Here is a 24,712-nt window from a genome sequence, read left to right as displayed (position 1 = left end):
GCGTATCCTTATCCTCTGGCGGTAATTTTGTCCAAATCACTCTCGCATTTTATTGCCACGATGGATGAAGTCTCATCGCGACGGGCGAAAATGGCACCGTTTTTTATCCAGACAAACTTCCAGCCATGTTCGCGCTTGCGCGCTATTGCCATACCAAGTAGTCTCTTTAGATACTGACAAAGGTGTTCATTTACAAAGATAGGATGATTTGCCTCACTTCTAGAAGCTTCCAGTGATAGACCCAGGCTTCCGCTCGTAAGTTTTGTTTTCTTAGCCTTCTCTAGAACCTTGTCTCTCTTTTCGCGCTTCACGAACTGAACAATAATGTTCTTCTTTGTCTTGTCTTTCGTTGCCACTCTGTGAATTGCGTCTATATCGTTCGCGCAGACAGGTTCATTGATGGCCGTTCCAATTTGAGCAAGAACATCTCCCAAACACTCATTTGGTGTTTCCGTAACACCTTTGATCTCAAGGTTTTTGTTGCGCGAGTACTGCTCAGTTTTGACAAGACTGGCTTGACATTCCATCACTTCCCTCTCTAATGAGCGAACTTTATGCTGGAGTGCTTCATTTTCTTTTTAAGAGAGCTGTTCTCCGTCAAAGAAGCATCAAGCCGCAAGTTAGCATCATCAAGATTTTTACTAATGAAATCCATGCTGCGCTTCATGTCGTCGATTTCAGTCCGGAGCTTTCTCTCTTCTGCACGCATCCTTCTTTCGAGAGATTCTTTCAAGTTCTTAAATTCATTCCGGAGTTCATCTTTGAACTGTTCAACCTGTTTTGAAACATTCTTTGTCATTTCGAATGGTCACAACAACGAACAGAAAGTGTCACTCTTTGTGGCAGCGGTAACAGCGATAATGTCCTAATAGACTTTTAGAAATGGTCGCTCGTGGCAATGGTCGCTCGTGGCGCAAGACTCTAGAGTGCTCACGTTTTGCTAACGTAGCGACCCTGTTCCCAGCGTGCGCGTGCGTCAACGTTACGTTGGAGTATATTGGGCCCTTCTTTGTGCACTCGAGGCGGTTTCACTAGCTCCATATATACCAAATTAGGTGTTACGTGACGTCAATGGATGAGAAGGTATATGACTGGTGCAAACAATATAATCATGAGACGCGTGTCATGCAAGAACATGACAACATACCATGCTCATAGCGTACTCACGGCCATTCTGCTAGCCCCACATATACTAAATATGGTATCATGTGACGCGAATAGAGGACAAAGGCAAATGACACATTCAAAAATGATAACCATGACCCGCTAAGTCATGTACGGCATAACTTACCTCCACCTCGTAACGGTGTGGTGATTTGGAAGTGGTATATCATTTTTTTTCTTATTCGTGCTTCGCATATCATCGATTCCCACTATACGTGGGATCTGCCAGTTTTTTGCTTCCCATCGTTGCCTTCGCATCCCCTAAAAAAATAACGTGAGCGTCTATAAAATGTTCTTGCGTCTCTAAAAGAAGGAAAACAATGATGCCGACCAAGTATTTATTGATATTTAGGAAATGGTTTCTCGGCTTTGCATCGTACCAATCGCCCAGTACCTGCTCGCCCATACTTTTTTCTGAAATAAATTTTGACGCTTCAAAGAAACTACGTGTTCTTTCCCTTAAACATGAACATTTGATTTATTTCGTCCCGAATAAATGTAAGATTTATTCCACCGTGGTCGTTCTAAAAAAGTACATGTTTCATGCGCATGTGAAACCGAAAGCGAAATCGCACGAGAACAAACTACTTGGCGTAGTTACACATGTGGAGAAGCTCCGTCATCGTAGCTTTGGCTGTGCTGCCCCAGAAAATTGTCGCCGAGTGTAACATCTTATATTTTGTAGATATAGCGGCTATTTTCTTATCGCCCTTCGCTTACCGAAAAATACAATAATGTTAAATATCTGCAAAGTAATGGTCTAGTCTTCTTCCAACGCTGGAAAAGTGAGCTATCGTTTGAAATGCTTGGGGTTACACCACAGCACATTTTCGCAGGATGCCTACCTCACCGTGATGGAATACATTTGCGGCGCGGACCTGTTTCGAGTAGTGGACAAGGCGGTGTACTTGCCGACCAATGAGTGCCGTATCGTGATGGCCCAGCTTATCCTTGCCCTTGAGCACATGCACCTCCGGGGCTTGCTGCACCGCGACATCAAAGTGTCCAAGTGAGTCCTCTGCGCATCAGAAAGGCTGGTTTTTGAGTATGTTGGCTCAATATTTGACAAAAATAGGAGAGGCGCAAGGAACAAAAAAGGGCGGAGACGACCGTTGTTGTTAGTCGATGTCAGCGCTCGTCTCTCTACCACTGTAGCTCGTTTCTTGTCTGTTTACGCGCTTAAAATACCACCGTGTTAAAGTAAAAACTCATCTAAATTTCAGTGCTTTCAAACCGATGTCATCACTTCGTTCCCGTTTTTTAGATGCAAAGCTGATTATGGCAGAGCTCAATTCGGTGGTGTGTGGCGCGACCACTCTTACTGCGCGTGCGCAACAGCTGGCCAGAGCATTGCCAGAATGCCCTCAACCGCCAGCACGTTCCAGCCTGTGTGACGGGCTAGATAAGATGCTGTGGCCTCTCCCTCTTGCATCCAAGCAATCATGGGACGGCGTCGGGGAACGAGATTCTGCAGACAGGCGATGAGCCCACATTCTACCGCGTGTCGTGGCGATGAAGCTGCGTGGCGGGCTCCAACAAAACTTCGGTACGAGTAACAGCAATAGAAAAAACAGTGAATTCATGGTGTGCTCCACTTGCGAGAGCGCGTTAACATAGCACAAAGTGCCAGTGATGAACGAAACTTGCAGTCGACCCATGCACTGCTTCGTATGATACTCGTGGTTCCATTTAGTGGGAAATGGCGTAATTTTTGTGATTTTTTGTTTTTTCTACCATGGCTATTTTCCTTTGCACGTGTTCCTTCACTGGAGTTACGAGTGCGTTTTGGTTGGCTTCTCGCAATTAATTCGTGTTCTCACTTTTAAGAAAACCACCCGGTAGACACATTCTACTCAACAGCCGTCTTGCTGTTATGCGACAGCTCTGGCACCACCTACCTATTGAAACGATAGAGCATATATGCGTGATTCAACATACCATGATTACATTGTTGTACGGCTAGAATGGCTGCCAGGGTAAGCGAGGTGCACGATGGAGTCGATGGTTTTTGCTGCTTGTTGATGAACAGCGTGGCTACGTATATATTTCAGCTCTGCACGGCCTCCGAAATGGTGCGTCGGTGGGTTTGTCTGCAGCCGTCCCAATCGCATGTAAACAGTGTAATTTCAGAGGTGGGCGGGGTGCACTCTTCTTCCCCATCGCGGTGCTCGCCACCGAGGGTCAGAAAGGCTGCCACACTGTTGGCCCGGCCTGCATGAAGCGAAAGAACAATCACAGCATATCCACGAATTGAATGATGATGAGTGGGCCGAGGATCTTATTGTTAAACCATAAATCGTCTGTCCGTCCGTCTACCTGTCTGCCCGTCCATCTGGCTCTCGGCAGGCCAGTGGCATGTTTCGAGCTTCGCGTCCGCGCTGTGAGGCGTCGCCACCATCAAAACGACGACATCGTACCGCCGGTGACGGCAAACGCAACGCCACCAAAGCCTACTTTTTGATGATTTTTTATAAGGTTTGAATATAGTGCGCGCAAAAAACTTCTTCGCAATCAATTTTAGGCATTTATAGGCACAAATAGTGCGAACGCGTGGACTATTGGAAAGTGACCCACTTTAGCTCGCAGAGTGAACCCGAAAACAAACAGTCGGGCCGCACTGCTCGTGAAAGGCAGGTGCTTACGTTTATATTATTTACAGAAAGTTTGCCGAATACTGTCAACGAGGTGTTACGTCATCTTCAGCTACAGAAGTGCAGGAACGATAGCGGTACACCTTTCATTACGGCAGTGAAGTTTTCGTGGAGTGCGCTGGATATATCAGTCAGTGCTGGACAGCTTCTGGGCTCCGGGCATCTGCATTGGTGCTACGTAGCAGCAGCAGTCGGTTAGTTAGTTCACGGTCGTTGGATAAAAAAAGAAGGTGCGGCCTGTTGTGTCGCGTCGCAGCCAATAGGCGAGCGCATCTCCGCTGAGTTGAAAGTTGCAGCCGCTTTTTTTTTTCGTGAAGACGCTGACGTTCCCGCCATCAAAGTGGACGACACTTCTGTAACAATGTGGTTGCATGAGAATTTGTGCATGGCCATGTGCTTTTTCTTGTGCTTTCTCGTGCTTTTTTTTTTTGTACGTGATTGTGTGTGGGGCGTAGCTTGCTTCATGCGAAACGATGATTGGGTAAAATATTGGCTGTGTTTGCGCACTGAACACTTAAAAAAAGATAAGAATATCTCTCCACTAATCTGATATGTCACTGAACCACCATGAAGTGCTTGCTGGTTCATTCGCCAGAACGAAGGCGAAAACAAGAGCAGACGCAACAGTTCCGCGTTCTACAAAAAAGACCTCAGTCGATGCTACTGTTTCATTGGGCATCGCCACGAACGTAAAGCATTTGAGTTTTACCGATTTCCGTAGTTGTCGCGAAGTCAGAAGGCGAGAACACTAGATACGGGCAGTCGCCAACGCGCTGGGTAAGCCAATTACTAGCATTTTCTACAGCCGGCCGCATGAGAAAGTGTAATAATGTAGGTCCTCTGTTGTTGTTATGAGTGTCTTTGACGGATAGCCGTAGTAACTTTTATTAAGAAGCTCAACAGAGCCTCTGACCATGGTGCGCGCCATGCAACAGTAGACTGGTGACACGCGTGATGAGCATCGCACACGACGCGACCACCGATAATTTGAAGTGGTCGCCACCACGCATCATCGCGCTCGTAGGCGCTAAAGGATCTGTGTCCCGGCTTAACCTAGCAAAGGCAAACACGTTCGTGATACACGTAAATCATAGTGTTGGTCGTGACCACAATCAAGTTTTTCTTGTCGTTGGTTTCCGCGATTGCTGGAGCTATCTCGGGGGCCTCGGTTTAGCCTTTCGTTGTTCACTGAGACGACACGCATGTATCCCTATTCAAGGTATATACAAACATAAGATAACTGCCAACAGAACAATTTAGGGTGCCTAGTAAAAACGTTCATAACACATGAAGCGAGAGATGGATGGAGAATGGACCTGCAAAAATGAAAATGGCTTGGGCTATTCGTGCCGATTATAGCGAGCTTCGCACCAATGATCGTAAGATACATTGCTCGTGTATGCACTTCATCGCTATGGCATCAAATGTATGCCAAAATTTAACTCATTTAGGTGTGGGAGACAGCACGTCACAGCCCCGCCGCGGTGGTCTAGTGGCTAAGGTACTCGGCTGCTGACCCGCAGGGCGCGGGTTCGAATCCCGGCTGCGGCGGCTGCATTTCCGATGGAGGCGGAAATGTTGTAGGCCCGTGTGCTCAGATTTGGGTGCACGTTAAAGAACCCCAGGTGGTCTAAATTTCCGGAGCCCTCCACTACGGCGTCTCTCATAATCATATGGTGGTTTTGGGACGTTAAACCCTACATATCAATCAAAAACAGCACGTCACAGTGCTTGCCTCGAATTTCATGTCATGTGGTTGCCGCGTGCTTTTGAATTGCAAGTTGCAGCACGCCAAAATAACGTAAACATTTTTTCCATTGCACCCGCACTTCACTTTGATGAGCTTCTTACTCAAGCGCGGTTGGGTTGACGAAAGAAGCATACTAGGTCCTTCATTTTCAGGAAACCGCGCCAAACCCGAACTAAATAGGGGGGCCTAAGTACGTTCACATGCGGATGGCCCTCTTCACACTACCCAGTTATGGCCAGTGCGGCCACGAGGGCACTAGTGGCGACATTTTTCGCATCGCTGCCTGGGCAGAGTATCATGCCTATCGGGAAAAATCAAGACACCAATGTGGAGCTATGGTGGCTAGAGGGGGAGGTGGGAGCAAGAGCGCCGGCGTGGTGCACTAGCATAATATGTCAGCAGCGGCGGCTCTGCCATCGCAGCTTAGATGAGCCGGCCACGGCGGATTCCCTGCGGCCACTGCTTCCAGGCGCGCGGCGATCAAGATGATAGGACACTTGAGAGCTTTTAAACCACCAAATTTTATCCTGATAGCATTAAACAGTTCATTTCGCAGAAGTTGCGACAATGATGTACGCGTTGGAGTCTGCGTCGGCGCCGGTGAGCGAAAAATAATCATCTTGGTCGCGACCGAAAAATCGAGAAAGGTGAAAAAAATAAATAATAAAAACTTCCGGATCCCAGTGAGGGTTGCACTCAGGCCGTTTGGGTTGCAAGTAGGCGTTCTACACACAGCCATGCGTCTGCTTATAATAGAACCTTTAAAAAACGCAGTCTGGACAAGACTCTTCCGCCATATCTTGTTCACTCGTGCGAGATGGTGGGCTATGTGTCCTAGTGACGTGGATGAGTCTTCCCTGCAGCACACATGGACAACACTTGCGTTCCTGCTGGACGTGTACCGCGTTAGGACGATAGTCCAATGAGCGTACCGGGGGTCAACAACATGACGGGAAAAATATGTTTTCGGTTTCGTTCGATAACTAGCGCTGAATTTTGAAAAGGGTCTATTAGTGAAAATAACGTTCACGCTTTATGAACACAGGCGTCCTGTACATGTCAGGCTTCACAATGCAAAATCTAGTAGCACAGTAATATTACGTGGTACAAGCGTGCATTACAATTGGGCGTCAGAATTTGATTCTCATAAGGGCCCTGCCGCGGTGGTCTAGTGGCTAAGGTACTGGGCGGCTGACTCGCAGGTCGCGGGATCGAATCCCGGCTGCGGCGGCTGCATTTCTGATGGAGGCGGAAATGCTGTAGGCCCGTGTGCTCAGATTAGGGGGCTTGTTGAAGAACCCCAGCTGGTCGAAATTCCCGAAGCTCTCCACTGCGGCGTCTCACGTTACCATATGGTAGTTTTGGGACGTTAAACCCCACATATCAATCAATCACTATCATAAGAACTTTGTGACTTGAAGCCGGTCATCTATTAGAAAAGGCACACTCTTCACTGCGCGTATTTCCATAAGTACACGTAGAGCCTGCACAACAAATAAGCACTGATTTCATACGCGTAAGTGGTCATTGTTTAAAACATGATCCCATTATTCAGACTGCAGCCATATGCGAAAGTTTCACTAACGCAGGCCACTTTCAACTTTAACGATTATTGTAGTAATCTACAATCTAAACTTCTTGCATCATCATCATCATCATCAGCCTGACTACGTCCACTGCAGGACAAAGGCCTCTCTCATGTTCGGCCAGTTAACTCGGTCCTGTGCAGCTTGCTGGCGCCAATTTATACCCGCTAACTTCTTCATCTCATCTGCCCACCTAACCTACTGTCTCCCCCGAACCCGCTTGCCTTCTTTTGGAATCCAGTTAGTTACCCTTAATGACCAGCGGTTATTCTGTCTACGCGCTACAAGACCCATGTTCATTTCCCATGTCCCATGTCAATTTCCTCTTCTTTATTTCAACTATGATATCATTAACCCCCGTGCTCGACCCCATTCTTATTCTTCTATTTACTTCAATCTCATGGTTCGGCTCTGCGGTTATTACCTGCCCGAAGTAGACATAGTCTTTTACAACTTGAAGTGGACTATTACCTATCTCAAAGCGCTGCACTCTTCCGAGGTTATTGCACATTACTTTTGTTTTCTGCAGATTAATTTTAAGACCCATCTTTCTGCTCTCCTTCTCTAACTCCGTAATCATGAGTTGCAATTCGTCCCCTGAGTTACTGAGCAATACAATGTCATCGGCGAAGCGCAGGTTACTAAAGTACTCTCCATTTAACTCTTATGTTTAACTGTTCTCATTCTAGGCCTCTGAAAACCTCCTGTAAACACACGGTAAATGGCATTGTGTAGATTGTATCCCCCTGCCTTGCACCCTTCTTGATTGGTATTATGTTACTTTCTTTATGGAGTACTATGGTAGCAGTTGATCCCCTGTATATTTCTTCCAGGATGTTTATATATGCTTCATCGACGACCTGATTCCACAATGTCTGCATGACTGCTGATATTTCTACTGAATCAAACACCTTCTCGTAATCTATGAAGGCTATGTATAGTGGTTGACTATACTCTGGGCATTTTTCTATTACCTGATTGATAGTATGAATGTGATCGATTGTTGAGCAGCCTGTTCGAAATCTTGCTTCTTCCTTTGGTTGATTGAATTGTAATGTTTTTTAACTCTGTTTGCAATTATCTTTGTAAATAGCTTGCATACTACGGAGTGCAAGCTGATCGGCCTGTAATTCTTCATGTCCTTGTCATCTCCTTTCTTATGTATTAAGATGATGTTAGCATTCTTCCAAGACTCTGGTACTCTTCCCGTAAGGAGACACCTCGTAGATAGGATGGCTAGTTTTTCCAACACAATCTGTCCTCTATCTTTCAGAAGATCTGATGTTACCTGACCCTCACCAGCAGCTTTGCCTCTTTGCATGCTCTCCAAGGCTTTTATGACGTATTCTATTATTACTGGTGGGGTGGCATCTGGATTACTGCTAGTTCTTATAGTATTAAGATTGTGGTTATCCGGCTACTGTACTGATCTCTATAAAACTCCTCCGCTATTTTAACTATCCTATCTATATTGGTAATTATTTTGCCTTCTTTGTCCCTTAGCGCATACATCCGATTTTCGACTATCCCAAGTTTCCTCTGCACTGCTTTTACGCATAAGATCATTTAATAAAAATATTGTGGGCATTTAGTATACGCATCCTCTTCATCGGTACATTATCATCATTATCATGTGTGGCTCATGCATCCCCATCGTTGTCGCGTATCATCATCATCTTGGTCCGATCATCTCAGCTGTCGGCTGCCGGTTCTTCGGGCCTAATACAGGTCTTCCAAACCAAGACTCCATACGTGGTGGAGCGTGCTGTTGGATCCCCCGCCATCCTCTCGACCACTCTACCCCCTGGAGCTACGTTCAGGTCGCCGCTTGGGCCAGGTGTCCGGAAATATGTCGCACCAAGAAGAGGTCGGTGCTGCAGCCGTTCCCACTCCGCCACCGCGTGCCGCGCCTTTTCACGTCATTAACAGCCTCCAGCGTGAGCCCCATCCCTTCGCTGGTATGCGCGGGGAAGATGTGGAGGAATGGCTGGACGATTTCGAACGGGTCGGCGCTGCTAACCGGTGGGATAACACCTACAAACTCGCTTACGTGTCATTCTACCTCACGGGTGTCGCGAAGACGTGGTTCCTCAACCACTTCATGGACATCCCCGACTGGTCAGCCTTCAAAGATCAGCTTCGCCATGTCTTTGGCACACCGGCTGTCCGTTCAGCTCTCGCAAGGAAAGCTCTTGCGACTCGGAAACAGCACATCGGGGAGTCGTATACATCCTACATCGAGGATGTCCTTTCACTTTGCCGCCGGGTTGACACCCCAATGACAGAGTCAGACAAGGTACGCCAGCTTCTTAAGGGCATTGGACCCGTCGCATTCAATGCCCTTGCAATCCAGAATCCGGCTACCGTTGCTGACGTTGCGACAACCTGTCAGCGCCTCGAAGAACTTGAATCGATGCGCCTACAACCGGACAGTGACGCGGCCCGTACTACGACTGATCCAAACCTACGAGAAACGATAAGGGTGATAATACGCGAAGAATTAGAATCAATGGGATTCACACTACCATCAGTATCTACAATTCAGCCTTCTTCAACGTCATTGCGGGATGTCATCAGGGAAGAGCTCACGTCCATGACCCAAATGGCCAACCTGCAGCCCATTGTCTCTCGTACTCTACCATCGTTACCGCACACCGCCGCCGCACCACCAGGCACCGTCAGCTCGACGTCCCCGCCACGAACGTACGCGTCGGTTGCTGCCGCCCCTCCCACAAGCTTTCCCACGAGCTTTTCATCACCACCGCGTGAGCCGTCACCTGTCCCTCTGACTTCTCTCTCTCCTGGTGCAGTTAGCGCAAGCTACTACCCTCCTCATCGATCGACTCGGCCTACGTGCTATTATTGCGGCTATCGTGGTCACATTGCACGCTTTTGCCGCAACCGCCAGCAAGACGAGCGCCGAGGGTATGACATACGCGAACGGGACTATACCGCAGGAGCCTTGTACCAGGGTCGCCGTTATTCGTCACCGCCGCGTCGGTCTCCATCTCCGCCAGCATCGGGTGAACTGCGCAGTAGTCACCGATCAACCCGACGCCGTTCACCGTCGCCTTACCGTCGCTCTTCTTCTCCTCTTCAGCCCGCTTCCCTTACTTCTGATCGGCGTCCGGAAAACTAAGCGGTGCAGTTTTTGGAGGACAAACTGCATTCCAACACAAGACTCCAATTCCTCCAGCGCGCCCCTACAATATGATTGCGGTCACAGTTGAGGGAGTGGACGTTGATGCTTTGGTGGACACTGGGGCTGCGTTTTCTGTTATTCGTGCTGATTTGTGTGCCCGTCTTCGAAAAGTCACGACGCCTTATGATGGACCGACACTGGTTACAGCCCAGGGAACAATGATTCGCCCTTCCGCTCTCTGTACTGCCCGTGTACTAATCGACGAAATTCTTCATCATATAGAATTTGCTGTGCTATCCCCGTGCTCCCATGAACTCATTTTAGGCTGGGACTTTCTTTCCTCTGCTTCTGCGGCTATTTGCTGTGCACAACGTGTCGTCCATCTTACTGACACGGACCACTTGCTCAACGACGAAACCTACAGGCCACTTCGACTCATCGCTGCAGTAGACATCGAGTTACCACCAAACGAACATCAATTAGTGACAGTTTTGTCCAACGACGTCGACTCTGGTGACATTTTGGTCACTCCGTCACCGTATTGCCTTAATAAAGGCATAGCTCTGGCATCAGGTGTGGCTCGCTTCAACGATGGATCAGCTGTCCTCGCTGCTACGAACACCACACCAGATAAAATTTTACTGCCGCGGGGCACTACTGTCGCCTGCGTTGCCGATTTGGAGCCTGTGTGCGTCGTGCCTCTTACCCCTGCCTCCTCTAAAGGCCATCCTGGAGATCATGCTGCTTCCTCGGCCTTTACAGCAGCCATCAACAAGGACTTGACAGACTTGCAGAAGCAGCAGCTGCTTGATTTGTTGCAAAAGCATGCAAACTCTTTTGACGTTCATTCATCCAGCCTGGGTCAGACAACTGCTACAGCACATCGTATTCAGACCGACGGAACATCCATTGTGCATCGTCATCCGTACCGCGTCTCCCTAGCCGAACGAAAAATCATTGAGGAAAACGTAGACGATATGCTGCAACGGGAGATAATCCGACCCTCAACCAGTCCTTGGTCGTCTCCAGTGGTTTTGGTGCGTAAAAAAGACGGTTCCGTACGATTTTGCGTCGATTACCGAGCACTCAATAAGATCACTAGAAAGGACGTATACCCCATGCCACGCATCGACGACGCCCTAGATTCCTTACAGGGTGCTGAATACTTTTCGAGCCTCGACTTGCGTTCAGGCTATTGGCAAATCCCCATGCACGAAGATGATAAAGAAAAAACTGCGTTTGCAACGCCGGACGGCCTATACGAATTCAATGTTATGCCGTTCGGTCTATGCAATGCGCCCGCAACTTTTGAGCGCATGATTGACACCGTGCTGCGTGGCCTGAAATGGAAGACTTGCCTATGTTACCTCGATGACATTGTTGTCTTTTCATCGACGTTTTCTCAACATCTGCAACGCTTGGACGAGGTCCTGACTTGTCTTGCGGGCGCTGGTCTTCAAATTAACACCAAAAAGTGCCATTTCGCCAGCAGATCTATCAAGGTACTCGGTCATATTGTGAGCAAGGACGGAATTCGCCCAGACCCTGATAAAACTGCTGCAGTGCTTCGCTTCCCTCGCCCTGACAAACCAAAAGATTTGCGAAGTTTCCTTGGTCTCGCCTCTTACTTTCGGCGATTCATACAAAACTTTGCCTCCATAGCCGCACCACTTCATAAGCTACTTGCTTCCGGTATGCCCTTTCAGTGGTCTCAGGAATGTGAATCAGCTTTTGACAGGTTTGAGAGTGCCCTCACGACCGACCCTGTACTTGCTCATTTTCACGATGATGCACCGACCTTCCTGCACACAGACGCTAGCGGCCGCGGTTTAGGAGCCGTGCTCCTGCAACGCGACAACTCTTCGCGAGAGCGAGTCGTTGCATACGCCAGCCGCGTCCTCTCCGCAGCCGAGAGGAACTACACGATCACCGAGCAGGAGTGCCTCGCCATCGTTTGGTCAGTACAGAAATTTCGTCCATACCTGCATGGCCGCCATTTCACCATTGTGACCGACCACCATGCTTTATGTTGGCTTTCGACACTCAAGAACTTGTCGGGACGCCTCGGACGCTGGATTCTACGCCTCCAAGAATATGATTTTGAGATCGTGTACAAGTGTGGCAGGAAGCATAGTGACGCCGATGCTCTTTCTCGCTGCCCACTACCAGCGACTCCACTCGGGGTTTCAGCCGTCAATTTGCACAACACGCCCTCGGAGTCCACGTCTACGGCGGTTTCCTCTCTCGCCTCTATGGACCAGCTGCCTTCGGACGACCCGCACGATTTTCCTTCTCGACAGTTGGCTGACCCATACTGTCGACGTATTATAGACTACCTCACTGGCAGTTCCCGTCCACCTAATGCAAGGCTCCGTCGCCAGCTCTCGCAATTTAAGCTGGACAACTCGGTGCTGTACCGCAAAATTTACCATCCTGACGGTCAGCGCTGGGTTCCCGTTCTACCCCGATCGCTTCGGTCCGAAGTCCTCAGGGCACTTCATGACCATCCGACTGCTGGTCACCTTGGTTACCATAAAACCTACGATCGCCTTCGAAGTCGGTTTTATTGGCCAGGCATTACCACTAGCGTAGCTCGGTACGTCGGGTCCTGCACTACCTGCCAATGTAGAAAACTACCAACATCTGCTCCCGCCGGTAAACTACAGCCTCTTCCGTGCCCAGCCACACCATTCGAAGTTGTAGGCGTCGATCTTTATGGCCCCCTCCCAGTCAGTGCTGCTGGAAACCGGTGGATAGTAACAGCCATTGACCATTTGACGCGCTACGCCGAGACGGCATCCGTTACTACAGGTTCAGCTTCTGAGATTGCCGATTTCATCCTCCGAGCCATTATACTGCGTCATGGTGCTCCACGTGTGTTGCTCAGTGACCGTGGAAGGGCCTTCCTTTCACAACTAGTGAACGAACTTCTTCAGGCCTCCGGCACAACTCACAAGACTGCCTCTAGTTATCATCCCCAGACTAACGGCCTCACTGAGCGATTCCACCGCACTCTTGCTGACATGATCGCCGCCTATATTCAACCAGACCACAAAAACTGGGACGTTGTTCTCCCATTCGTCACTTTCGCCTACAATACGGCCATTCAGCGAACAACCGGCTACTCGCCATTTTACCTAGTTTATGGACGCTCCCCTACTACTTTCCTGGACGTCTCCTTCTTTACCTGCCAAGTGAATTCATCTCCATCCTCTTCAGAGGAATACGTTTCACGACTCGCACAGTGCCGCCAACGAGCTCGTACAAACACTGAAGCCCGCCAGGAAGACAGAAAGCTAGTTTATGATGAATCGCATCGTGATGTATTCTTCCAACCTGGAGACGAAGTGCTCCTTTTGACGCCTGTTCGCGCACCTGGTTTGTGCGACAAATTTCAGCCTCGGTTTATTGGACCGTACACAGTTCTGGAAGAGACTTCACCAGTGAATTATCGCGTGACGCCACTTGTAGCCCCAGCAGATCGCCGTTATCGAACTACAGAGGTCGTCCATGTCTCCCGTATGAAGCCCTTCATGCGACGTTCTTTGTCCCCTTGACTTGCCGCGGCCAGGCTGGCCGCTTTCACGTGGGGGGAATTGATGTGGGCATTTAGTATACGCATCCTCTTCATCGGTACATTATCATCATTATCATGTGTGGCTCATGCATCCCCATCGTTGTCGCGTATCATCATCATCTTGGTCCGATCATCTCAGCTGTCGGCTGCCGGTTCTTCGGGCCTAATAAAGGTCTTCCAAACCAAGACTCCATAATATTCACAAAGTGGTTGAAGTACGCATTAAGCACAGGATGTCACTATCGTGTTCTACTCTTAGAGCGGACCTTAAGAGTCCCTCGTTTTTCATGTGGAATATCGCTGCGCACCCTGATAGATGCGGTAAACGTTTTACAGAGTTTGGCGAGACCAAAACAATGAGCTATATCTCCTGCCACGTAAACGCAGAGGGCAGCACACTTCATGATTGCACTTTGTGTTAATTTATATGTGCCACCTCAAACATAGGCGCAGGAGTCAGTAAAAGCTCTCAATTACGAAAGGACATGATTCACGTGAACCTTTTAAATACTATGCAGTTTGAGGAACAGTATATCATATTACTAACTTTTCAGTTGTTTACGTTTTATCTATCAGATTGAAGCTTCATGCTTCGTGCATTTTTTTCGTATCGAGTGACACAGACTGCGTGAAAAATCTTGAAAACCACGTGTTTATTCTTGTACACCGTAAATGTCATGCGAAAGGCATTTTTAAAACAATAAAAAGGAATCCAAGTTCAAATTTGTAATGAACCTAAGTAACGTGACGAAGTTTTATGTGGCGCATTCGCTGACGCCACTTGCTTTCTCGTGCCTCGTTTTCAGACTTTGCTTTTAAATGCAGTCTTGCTGTTACATAAAACTTAATCAGGCTGTTAGTTAAAGCTGTGGAATGTTGTTCGAAGCCACCAGAAGTCATATTATTTTTTGGCGCTGAAATCAAGCTCATTACGCTATTTGTTCTCAGTTTGTTGAAGCTGAAGCAGTGAGTGAACGAGTCTTCCATCTCTGCAGGCTCATTCGTCGCAGGCTTCCTAGGCTTGGTCATTATTATTCACGCCGTGACCATGATTCAAAATTTCACCCACTACAGAGCAAACGTAGCAATGGAGGCACACACCGTACGCACGCTGTACGCGTGCTACGACGCTTCTGACGGGACAAAGTGATCTAAGAAGCTACGCGTGCGCCACCTCTCGTTGTTATGAACAAGTGCAACACTCTCCGCCGTTTCTTGCAGGGTGCGTTGCTCCCACCTCCTCTTCTAGCCAGCGGGGCCTCTTAAGGGGGGGACCGTTTTCGCAGATGAATCGGCGAGACGAAACCCATTTCTCTGGCTGTCACTTTGCTTCGTGCTATGCGTAGAACTTGGAATGTTCGCGAAACCGGGAAGGATCCAAACTAGAGGTGATGGAGGGTAAGACGGGTAGTGAACTCGGCCAAGAAGTTGTAATGTAGTAGCGTTTTGAGGGAGTCGCGTAGTGCAGTGAGTCGATGTTGAAGAATAGAGTTAAGACGCTGCTGGAGTACTTTGCTGAAGAGTGTCGCTGGAAAGACGGCCAGTGCTGGAGGTTGTTTCAGTGTTTCCTTGAAGAGAAATATTCTAGTAAGGTTCGAAGAATTGGGGAGTATGGAAGTGTGGAGTACGCAAGACGTATATTCAAGGCCGCTATGTTCTTGCACAGCTTGTAACGCGTGAGATTGCAGTTGTGATGCGGTTAGCTTGTTCCTGTCGTTTTAAATACCCTCTCAGTGATTTAGTAAGTTGTAATTGATAACTGCCGAGTGCGCAAGTTTGTGTGAAGCTTTACTGAGAATACATTTTGTTTGTGTTGTGAACTCTTGATTATAACTCAGTCTTCGGACCACACCCAGTGTTCTTGATGCACTAAAAGCGCATACATTTGCATTGCGTAACCGCTTGCTATGCGTTTCCGATGCGTCAGCTCTCGAATTCTGCCCAGCGATTGCCTCCCATAAACGTAATCAGTGCCCCTTAGCCTTTCAAGTGCGTCAAACGAGCAACATTCACGTAGAGTATAGAGGCCTACACTCGACGAAAGGTGACCCTCTTATGGCAAACTGTTCGCATATGTGGTGTAATAGGTACTTCTAAGAACGATTCAAAATCCAACCTGCGATGTTCAACTACTAAACGCGTTATTTACGGCCTACTGGCGCGCGTAGCAATGCGTCTGAAAGTGTTTCTCATGGGAGAAGTTTTGGTGTCATCGCGGGCGCGAGGTGAATTTGGCAACGGACTACACCAGCGGCCATGGTTAGTTAGTTTGTTTGCTAGATGGTTGGTTGATTGGTTAGTGTTATGTCACGTAGTGCACAATTGTGCCCACGCTCTAAGCCAGCCTGAAGCCGCCCCCTTTGTACCATGTATATAACCACCGCCTTCCTGAATAAAAGTCATTCTTTTATGCACATTGCTCAGGCGCAACCACATGGTGTAAAAAGTAGGATGCTAGCAATCGACAATGCTAATAATGGGTGAAGAGTTATCTCGCAGCCAAGCCACTCGACAGGCTACGAGTCTCAGTGGATCCGCACCATGGCGAACAACGAGCAACCCTCCCACTTCAAGCCAGCCACTCTGGTCACTACGCTGCTACCAACCCTGAGGACCCTGGACACATAAAAGGACGTTTGGAAGAACATGAAGGCTTGTAGGCAAGAGTTCAGTTGATTTATGTGTAAGAATTAACGTCTCAAAATCATTATATGAGTAGGAGAGACGCCGCATTGGAGGGCTCCAGAAATTTTGACCACCTGGGGTTGTTTCACGTGCACCCAAGTCTGAGCACACGGGCCTACAGCAATTTCTCCTCCGTCTAAAATGCAGCCGCCACAGCCGGGATTCGATCCCGTGACCTGCGAGTCAGAAGCTGAGTACCTTAGACCACTGCAGGCAAAACTTCAAAATCTTCATGACTGCTACTTACCTGAACCATCGGCTGTAATAGGTACTAGCCGCTTTTTTATCAGTATTTGAGAGGACGCGCGAAAAACATACAGCACTTTTGTATTTGAAGCAGGAGAAGAAAAAAGTGATATTTAAGTACTGAAGAGAAAGTTCTAAGCGTTTTATAAACCAGCACTATACCTAGCGTACTGCGAAGTCCAGTTTGGAAAGCGCGATTAGAGATGAAACGAGCAATTTACCGACTGGTTAATTGAGCTGTGTATGCTCGCAAAAAGCTGTGAATTCAGTAAGTTGGAAGAACGCATGCTAAGAAGCAAAATGGTTTTGGGAATGCGACACAAGAAACAAGAGAAACTTCTATCGGAAAAGTTCTCTTTTGCCAAAACCGGCGAAGTGCGCCGAGCTCGTGAGTAAGAAAAAGATCAAAGTGAAGAAATTTATTCAAGCAAGCACAGTCAGGTAGAAAGTTATTGCTATTTCCAAAGTGAGTCGGTACTGTGGCAAATGTGCGAAGTTACACAAAGCCCGCGAATCATTCCTAGCAAAAGGACGCACGTGCGCAAAGCGTGCCAAAGAGCGAAATGTTGCATCGCCGGAAGCCAATGCATGCGGGCAGGTAGGCAGAAGACTTTTCGCTGGAAGCATTGTCACATAACAGCCAGAAAGATTATCACTGGACTGGACAGGCGCGAATGGCTCAGTCATATCGCTTAGCCAACTAGAAAGAATAACGAAAAAACAGCCTCAAATGGTGACATTGTTCTGAAAACGTTTTTGTTTATTTCTGAAACATTCAACAAGGCGCATTTGCCTTCAGGTGATCGGATCTTGGGGAACGTTTGAAATGGAAGTCTTCGTCTTGGCTGACGACGTATCCGCGTCCCTGAGCGGCTTTGTCACCGAGAAACTTGGCTTAGTTCGTCATATTTTTTCACTAGAACAAGACACCAACGACGTAGTTAGGCTTTACGAAGACGTTTCCACCAGACTGGGCGAGCTCAAGAGCGTCATATCATGTCTGAAGCTAAAACCGGGCTCCCGAGGAGTGGTGAAATTGGCACGCCCGATCCCGTATGCAGTCGAGGACAGTGTAAAGGTGGAACTTGATGGCATTGAAGTAACCGGAGTGATTGTCAAAGGGACAAAACCCACAGAGTAGTCAAGTAACATTGTTATCGTGATAAATAATCACAAGGTACGGATATCTCTTGATCGATTGCATTTGACCAAAGCGCTGCTTAGAGAGCATTGTACTATGCCAACACTAGAAGATGTTGCGCCGTCTGTGAACTGAGCGCAGTACTTTTCCACTTAGGATGGTGCCATCGTATTGTGGCAGATAACTCTGGACAAGGAAAGTTCAAAACTATTAACCAGGAGCCCTCCGTTTGGCCGCTATAGGTTCTTACGCATGCCGTTTGGTATTTCGTCGGGCCGAGAAATATCCCAGCGTGCCGTGCACAAAGTTTGTAGGTTCTTGAAGGGGCTACAGTCGTTATGGACGATATTCTTGTTTGTGTCGAGGTAAAAAGAGCATGACAAACACCTGGTCAGCGTGCTGCCAAACTTCCAAGAGCACAACTTGAAACAAAACAAAAAAATGCCACTTCTTGCAGGAATCTCCGAAGTATCTCGGACACGTGCTAACGCGAGAGGGGTCAAGCCTGGAGGCATGGAGGCTGCAAGACGTCCTTCACGTGCCGGTGTCTGGTAACCGTAAAGATCTACAGACGTTCTTGCGTATGGTGAATTTCGTCTCCCGCTTCATTCCAAACATGTCAACACTCACAGCTTCATTCCGAGGCCTCTTGAGAAAAACATTACATGGGTTTGAGAATACAAACATCAGGCCAGCTTTGAAGCCGTGCATGAGGCACTAGCAAAGGCTTCCGTATTAGTGTGCTGCCAGAAAGAGAAACCATACAATCATCCTTACAGTAGACGCCAGCCTAAGTGTAATCGGTGCCGTTATTATGTAAGATAGGCACCCGATAGTTTACTCGTCCAATTCACTAACAAATGCACAGCAGATATGCGCACAAATTGAGAAAGAGATGCTTGCAATCGTTCATGACTGCGAAAAATTCCAAGAATACATCTTTGTACAACCCAGGCCCGTGTACTCAGATTTGGGTGCACGTTAAAGAACCCCAGGTGGTCGATATTTTCGGAGCCCTCCACTACGGCGTCTCTCATATACATATGGTGGTTTTGGGACGTTAAACCCCACAAATCAATCAATCAATCTTTGTACAACCAGAGGTCATCGTGGAATGAGATCGCAAGCCGCTCGAATTGCTTTTAAAAAGCCGATTTACCAGTGCCTTCTCCGCCTACAGCGTACGCGTCTGAACTTGCGGAAATACCACATAAGTATGAAGTACAGACCGGTCACACATCTCTTCATTGCTAATGCGCTATCGCGTTTTCCAAGTGAAACGCAACTTGAAGAGCCCACCCATTTACATTTTAACGCTATTGCGTGTCTTCAAGTTTCAGACAGACGTCTGGATCAAGTTTTGAAGGAGACAGACCATGATCCCAGCATGCTGCAACTTCATCAGTATACAATCACAGAGTGGTCACACGACAAGGCTGACGTCATTCTTGAACTACAGAGCGATTGGAGTTTTCGTGACTAGCTGTATACTCAAGATGATGTCGTGTTACGGAGCAATTGCCTCATCCCCCGGCCAGACTGCGTGGCGAGGTACTTTGTTATCTTGATGCTACGCATATGTGAGTAGAACAAATGAAAGCACGTGCTCGTGACCTAATCTTCTGGCCGTGTATAAGCACTGATATTGAGGAAACAGCCCCAAGTTATCAAACCTCCCGAAAATGCAAACCAAGAAATGCGAGACTACTGCTGTGAGGTCACGAGGTTCCCACTGTAGGAGCTGATATTTGGCATGCTGACGGTGCTGAATACGTGGTTGTTGTCGATTTTTATTCCTTCTTTTCTGAAATGAGACCCGTGCAGTGGACATCAGCAATCAAGGTAATTTCAGCATTCAAGGACATCTTTTGCAACACATGGCTTCCCAAGGCAAAGGTACATGGACAATGGACCCCCATTCAGCAATCAACAGTTCAAGGGCTATGTCAGTAAGATTGGTCTGCAACACGTCCGTTCTAGTCCACAGCACCCTTGCTCGAATGGAATGGCAGAACGAGCAGTGCAGGAAGCTAAGAAGCTCCTTACACGGTGTAGTTTTGGCACTACTGAATTTTGTACTGCTTTGCTTCAGTGAAGAAACTCTCTTCGGGACTTATCTCTAAAATCCCCAGTGCAGAGGCTTATGGGCCGTCTGACAAGGACGCTCCTTCCGGTACCAACCAGCCACTTACAGCCACGAATACTGCCACCCCAGCGTGTAGCGTGTGCAACGATGTCCTCAAGATATCAGACGTAAACAACGAAAGTCGTACAACCGAGACACACGTTTCATTCCAGAGCTGTGCACTGTCTCAAACGCAGCATTAGGCAACACGCAGTCATAGGCGTGGTCCCTTGCCACGGTCGTATAACCGGCTTAGACCCCTCGAGCGTACATACCTGCAACCGAAGACGGGCGACAACTTCAGCGTACACGAGGACACCTCAGATCAACTTCTGTTTTGCCTGAAGACCACGTGACACCACTGACGTCCGTTCGAGATAACGATACCTTCGTCCCGTCCGATTCTACAGAACTCTGCCAAAGCCAAGGCCAGCGTCAGCCGCCCCAAAGATGCCCAGAACCAGAGTTGTAACGATTGTCTTTTGTTAAAAAAGAGAAAAGGGGAGATGTTATGTGATGTAGTGCACAATCATGCACACGTGCTTAGCTGGCCGGGAGCCGCCCCCTTTCTACCACGTAGAATACCACCGCCTTCCTGAATAAACGTGCACAAACGCCTGTTCATTGTGCTTTGATGCACAATGAACAGGCGCATCCACAGTTAGTTGCGTACTGTACCACAAGGCCAAAAACAATGCTAAAGAGAGTGCACAAAACACAAACACAAAAATTAACAGACTTTCAACAGACATTCATAACTTTCACAAAGCAGCTTTGGGTTTTAAAGAAACAATGACCTCATACTGATCACCAAAGGGATGAACCATAGTGGGGTGGTAAAATAAGTGGGTTGCTTCACTGGCATACTTGATGCAATAAGCTCAAACAGCAAAAATTTGGTGCGGTGCTACGCATGAAATGGAAGGGGCATTTTGCGAAAATTATTATAGCAATGCGGTTGTAGTCAACTAGACATTCATCCATTTGATATCGCATGATACGTGAGACTATAAATACTCATAGAGAAGCAACCGGTTCTGAAAACGCTGCTCAATAGTAAATTAGGCATAATGTCAGCGTTCCAGAAAAAGTTTTTGCATTTTCTCGCATTTAATTCATCAAATCATAATTCATTCCTGATGGCAAAACAAGTATATCGTATTACTTTAGTGCTTTTGTCTATATTTATGCAAGGTAGTTATTCCCACGAACAAGGTAATTTAGTGGTACCACCAACAGGTCAGTGGGAACGTTAAACGATTAGGCGTTTTTCTCTTGAAGCCACAGACCTCGATTGCTTACTAGATATAGTACGTTAACAGGCCAGCTTCATTTTGAGACTGACTTTTTTTTGCGGTGTGGTGCACTGGTGCGCATGAGTGTGCTGCAGAGGCCAAGACATGCGCGCGCATTAGCCTAAGCACAGACAAGGTTAAACCAATGGCTTATCTTCAAGCTTTTTTGTTTGTCTACCTGCAGTGAAGAAAATTGGCTATAAATCTTTTTCAACGTCGGTTTATTGTAGCAAAAAGTAGCTATGGCACCAACCTCAAAACTTCGCAGCCAGACAAGGTCCTGAAGTAGCTAATGTGGCGCAAAGTAGCCACCAACGGCAACACTGCACACAAGCGCACAATGCTTCGCACTTGCTCGCAAGGCTTCCACAGTTTACCTTTCTAACTACGTGCGGTCGTACCACAGAAGCAAGAGACAGGTAGCAGGTTGCACGCGGCGGCCATACGTTTGGACTGAACGTCGCCTGTGCTACGGCAGGCGCATTTTATTTCATCTTTTTTTTTTCGCTGGGGAGCGCGTTGATTGGGACGGACGGAGAAAAACCCGCGGTCGCGCATTTGTAGAGTCCATGCTCTGCACGGTGCTTCCACCTTTCTGGTAAGTATCCGGCTTGTGCATTCTCAATTCTAAGCTTGCTAAAAATGTTTACGTCACTTTCTAAGCACGCAGCGCCATTTATGAGGCCTTCTATTTTTGCAGCCGCTGTTCTGTGAGCTTCAGCAAAGCGACTTAGTGCGATAGGAAGCCTAACGTCAAGGCTATTTTGTCGCACAGAACTTTTTGATACATTATAACATGCATTGTTAAAGCTTGAAGTTGTAGATTAGGAAGATCCGAAGTTTGTTTCTATGCCACTCTCTAATGAAGCGATTTAACTATACCGTACAATAGGAAATTCTAAGCGCAGACACAAACGGTTTTGCAGATACGAGCAAGCAGATCGGCTGGTGGTTGGTTGGTTGGCTTCATAGAATATGAGAAAAATTTGATAATCGCCAACAAACAGATTTCTTGTTCTCCACTACCTAGTCAACTACAAGGCTGACCTCATGGCTCCAACTACATGGCTTATTGAACGATGACATTGCTGTAATAAATTATAGAGTGGCCTTTACAGATATACAGATCAAATAAATCCTTTTGGCACGTAACATTCATTTACTATTCATCTGGCTTCAAAAATTGTGCATCTTTCATTTCTGTGCAGCATGATGATCATTCCGGGTGGGAGAGTCAAGGTTATTGACTTCGACACAAACAAGGTGTGCATCGGCCACTGTAAGTAGGAATTGTTCTGGCATCTGTAAGAATAAAGGTTGAAAGTAAAGTTTAGGGAGGTACAAAACCACGACTTCTTTGCAGAGTAACTGACAAGAGACTATTGTACTATTACGTACCAAATTTTGTGAACATACATAAAGCTAAAGAGTAACTTTCTTACAGAAACTAACGTCACTATCAGCAGTCGTATTCTCAACATTATCACACCAAGGAGTGCTTAAATCGGTTCTGCAACACTTTTTCAGCATGGCCAAAAAATGCAGCCGATTGGTAGTCGAAGATTCTGAGAACAGGCGAGCGAAACAACATAGCGCAGCAGGTGACCCTACATACGCTGTAAATTCTCGAAATAGTCTAGCAATCGCTCCCTCTTCTTCTGACAAGGCATGACATGAACCCGAATTACCACGCCATGGTAGCCCGCGGCTCACTGTCCATATTATAGACGTCCAATTTTGGAGTTTTGTGGACAGCAGCGCCACCTGTCGACGCAGTTTTGAGTAGTGCAAATTTCAACACCTTTGCACAGTTTGCTGCGCAACTAGGTGAAACTTCAGCGTAATAAACAGTGATTGAGCTAAATATTAGGTGTATTTGAGCATTAAACTATTACAAAAAGAGCCATGAGTCTTTCTTTGCTATTCAGACGCGTCACCGAACCGCCATGAAGTGTTATTTGGTTCACTCGCCAGGACAACGGCGAAAACAAGAGCAGACGCAACAGCCCCGCGCTCTACAAAAAAGACCCCGGTGGACGCTACTGTTGCGTAGTGAGTTATCACGGAGGTAAAGGACAAGCGTAGTAAATTTGATTATCAAGTTTAACAGAGCTTCTGAATGTGGTGCGCACCGTGCAGCAGTAGACAGGTGGCGTGCACGATAAACATCGCACATGCCGTGATCCCCGATAACCTGAAGCTTCCCAGCTATACGTCTGAGGGCTGTCAAGGCTCTAAGTTCCTGCTTTATCTGAAATGCGAACATGCACGCTATACAGGTAAATCGCGAAATTATCGTGACCACTATAAGTTGTTTTTTTCTTGCCGTTGCTCTCTGCGCTATTGAGAGCTATCTCGGAGGCCTCGGTTTCGCATTTCGCTGTACACCGAGAAAGTTGACATGCATGTATCCCCATTTGCAGTATATACAAACAGACAACCGTCAACAGATCATTGTAGCATGCGTGATAAACAGTTCAACGCACAGGAAGCTAGAGATCGACGGAGAATGCAGCTGCAATGATGAAACCGCCAGGGCTATTACTGACAAATAAAGTGAGCTTTGTACCAGTGAACATAAGATAGATTGCTCGTGTACGCACTTCATCACTTTGGCATCATGTGTGTGCCCAAGTTTAGCGCATTTAGGCGCTACAGAACGAACGTCAGAGTGCTTGCCTGTAACTCGATGTCATGCGACGCTCGTTTGCACTTAAAGTGCTAGTTGCAGTACGCCGAAACAACTGAAACTTTTTTCGCATTGTACCCAGAGTTGGTTTTAAAAAGGTTCCTACTGTTCTGAAGCGAGATTGGATTGAAGTAACAAGCTTGTCAGATCCTTGATTTTTGAGAAACCGTGCCTCAAGGTCAACGAAAGAGGAGGGTCTATACAGGCTCGCTTGCGGACGGCTTGCTTTGCACTGCCCATTTATGGCTGGCGCATCGATGGGGGCGCTGATGGCGGCATTTTTCTCAGCGCCACATGGGCAGAGTCTGGCATCTATAAGTCGAAACGCGTTATCTTTTGCAATCAAGATGCCGGAAGCGCGCTGTGTGAGCACGCATACTTGGTTAAACAAAACCACCTTTCAGCGTTTTCACTCGCGCAAAGCAGGTCAGCATATCGGTTAAGCCAGGCATGCCCCTGGGCACACCACTCTAGAACCCGCTTCTGTCTCAAGCTGTCGCCCCGCCGAGCAAGGTCGGCCTCTCCAGCGCACGATGCAGACGTGTACGCGGCTCTCCATTTGCTGTCTGTTTTTTTGCTGTCTGCCAGGCTCTGCCACTCAAGCCACCAATTGGCTTTGGCAGGCCTAGTCACATGTACTGTTTTATTTGAAGAAATGAAA

At 47.5% G+C, this 24,712-nt stretch overlaps 1 protein-coding gene and 1 long non-coding RNA gene across 4 annotated transcripts in view; one reads left to right on the top strand and one right to left on the bottom strand.

The window, feature by feature from the left end:
* LOC142772156 (uncharacterized) overlaps positions 1-24,712 on the top strand; it is a 284,133-nt gene that overhangs the window by 115,803 nt on the left and 143,618 nt on the right. For both annotated transcript variants that reach the window (XM_075874306.1, XM_075874305.1), the window contains exons 5-6: positions 2,001-2,173; positions 22,571-22,641. In XM_075874306.1, the coding sequence (XP_075730421.1) occupies positions 2,001-2,173; positions 22,571-22,641 (244 nt within the window). The remainder of the gene's footprint in view (positions 1-2,000; positions 2,174-22,570; positions 22,642-24,712) is intronic.
* Positions 1,364-24,712, bottom strand: part of LOC142772158 (uncharacterized) — a 93,879-nt gene continuing 70,530 nt past the window's right edge. For both annotated transcript variants that reach the window (XR_012886297.1, XR_012886298.1), the window contains exons 2-3: positions 3,103-3,375; positions 1,364-2,182 (exon numbers count right to left, since the gene is read on the bottom strand). This is a non-coding gene — a long non-coding RNA (uncharacterized LOC142772158). The remainder of the gene's footprint in view (positions 2,183-3,102; positions 3,376-24,712) is intronic.

Source organism: Rhipicephalus microplus, chromosome 9, assembly GCF_043290135.1.
Source record: "Rhipicephalus microplus isolate Deutch F79 chromosome 9, USDA_Rmic, whole genome shotgun sequence".
Taxonomy (NCBI): domain Eukaryota; kingdom Metazoa; phylum Arthropoda; class Arachnida; order Ixodida; family Ixodidae; genus Rhipicephalus; species Rhipicephalus microplus.
Note: the sequence above shows the minus strand (reverse complement) of the source record. Positions and strands in the feature narration are given on the sequence as shown.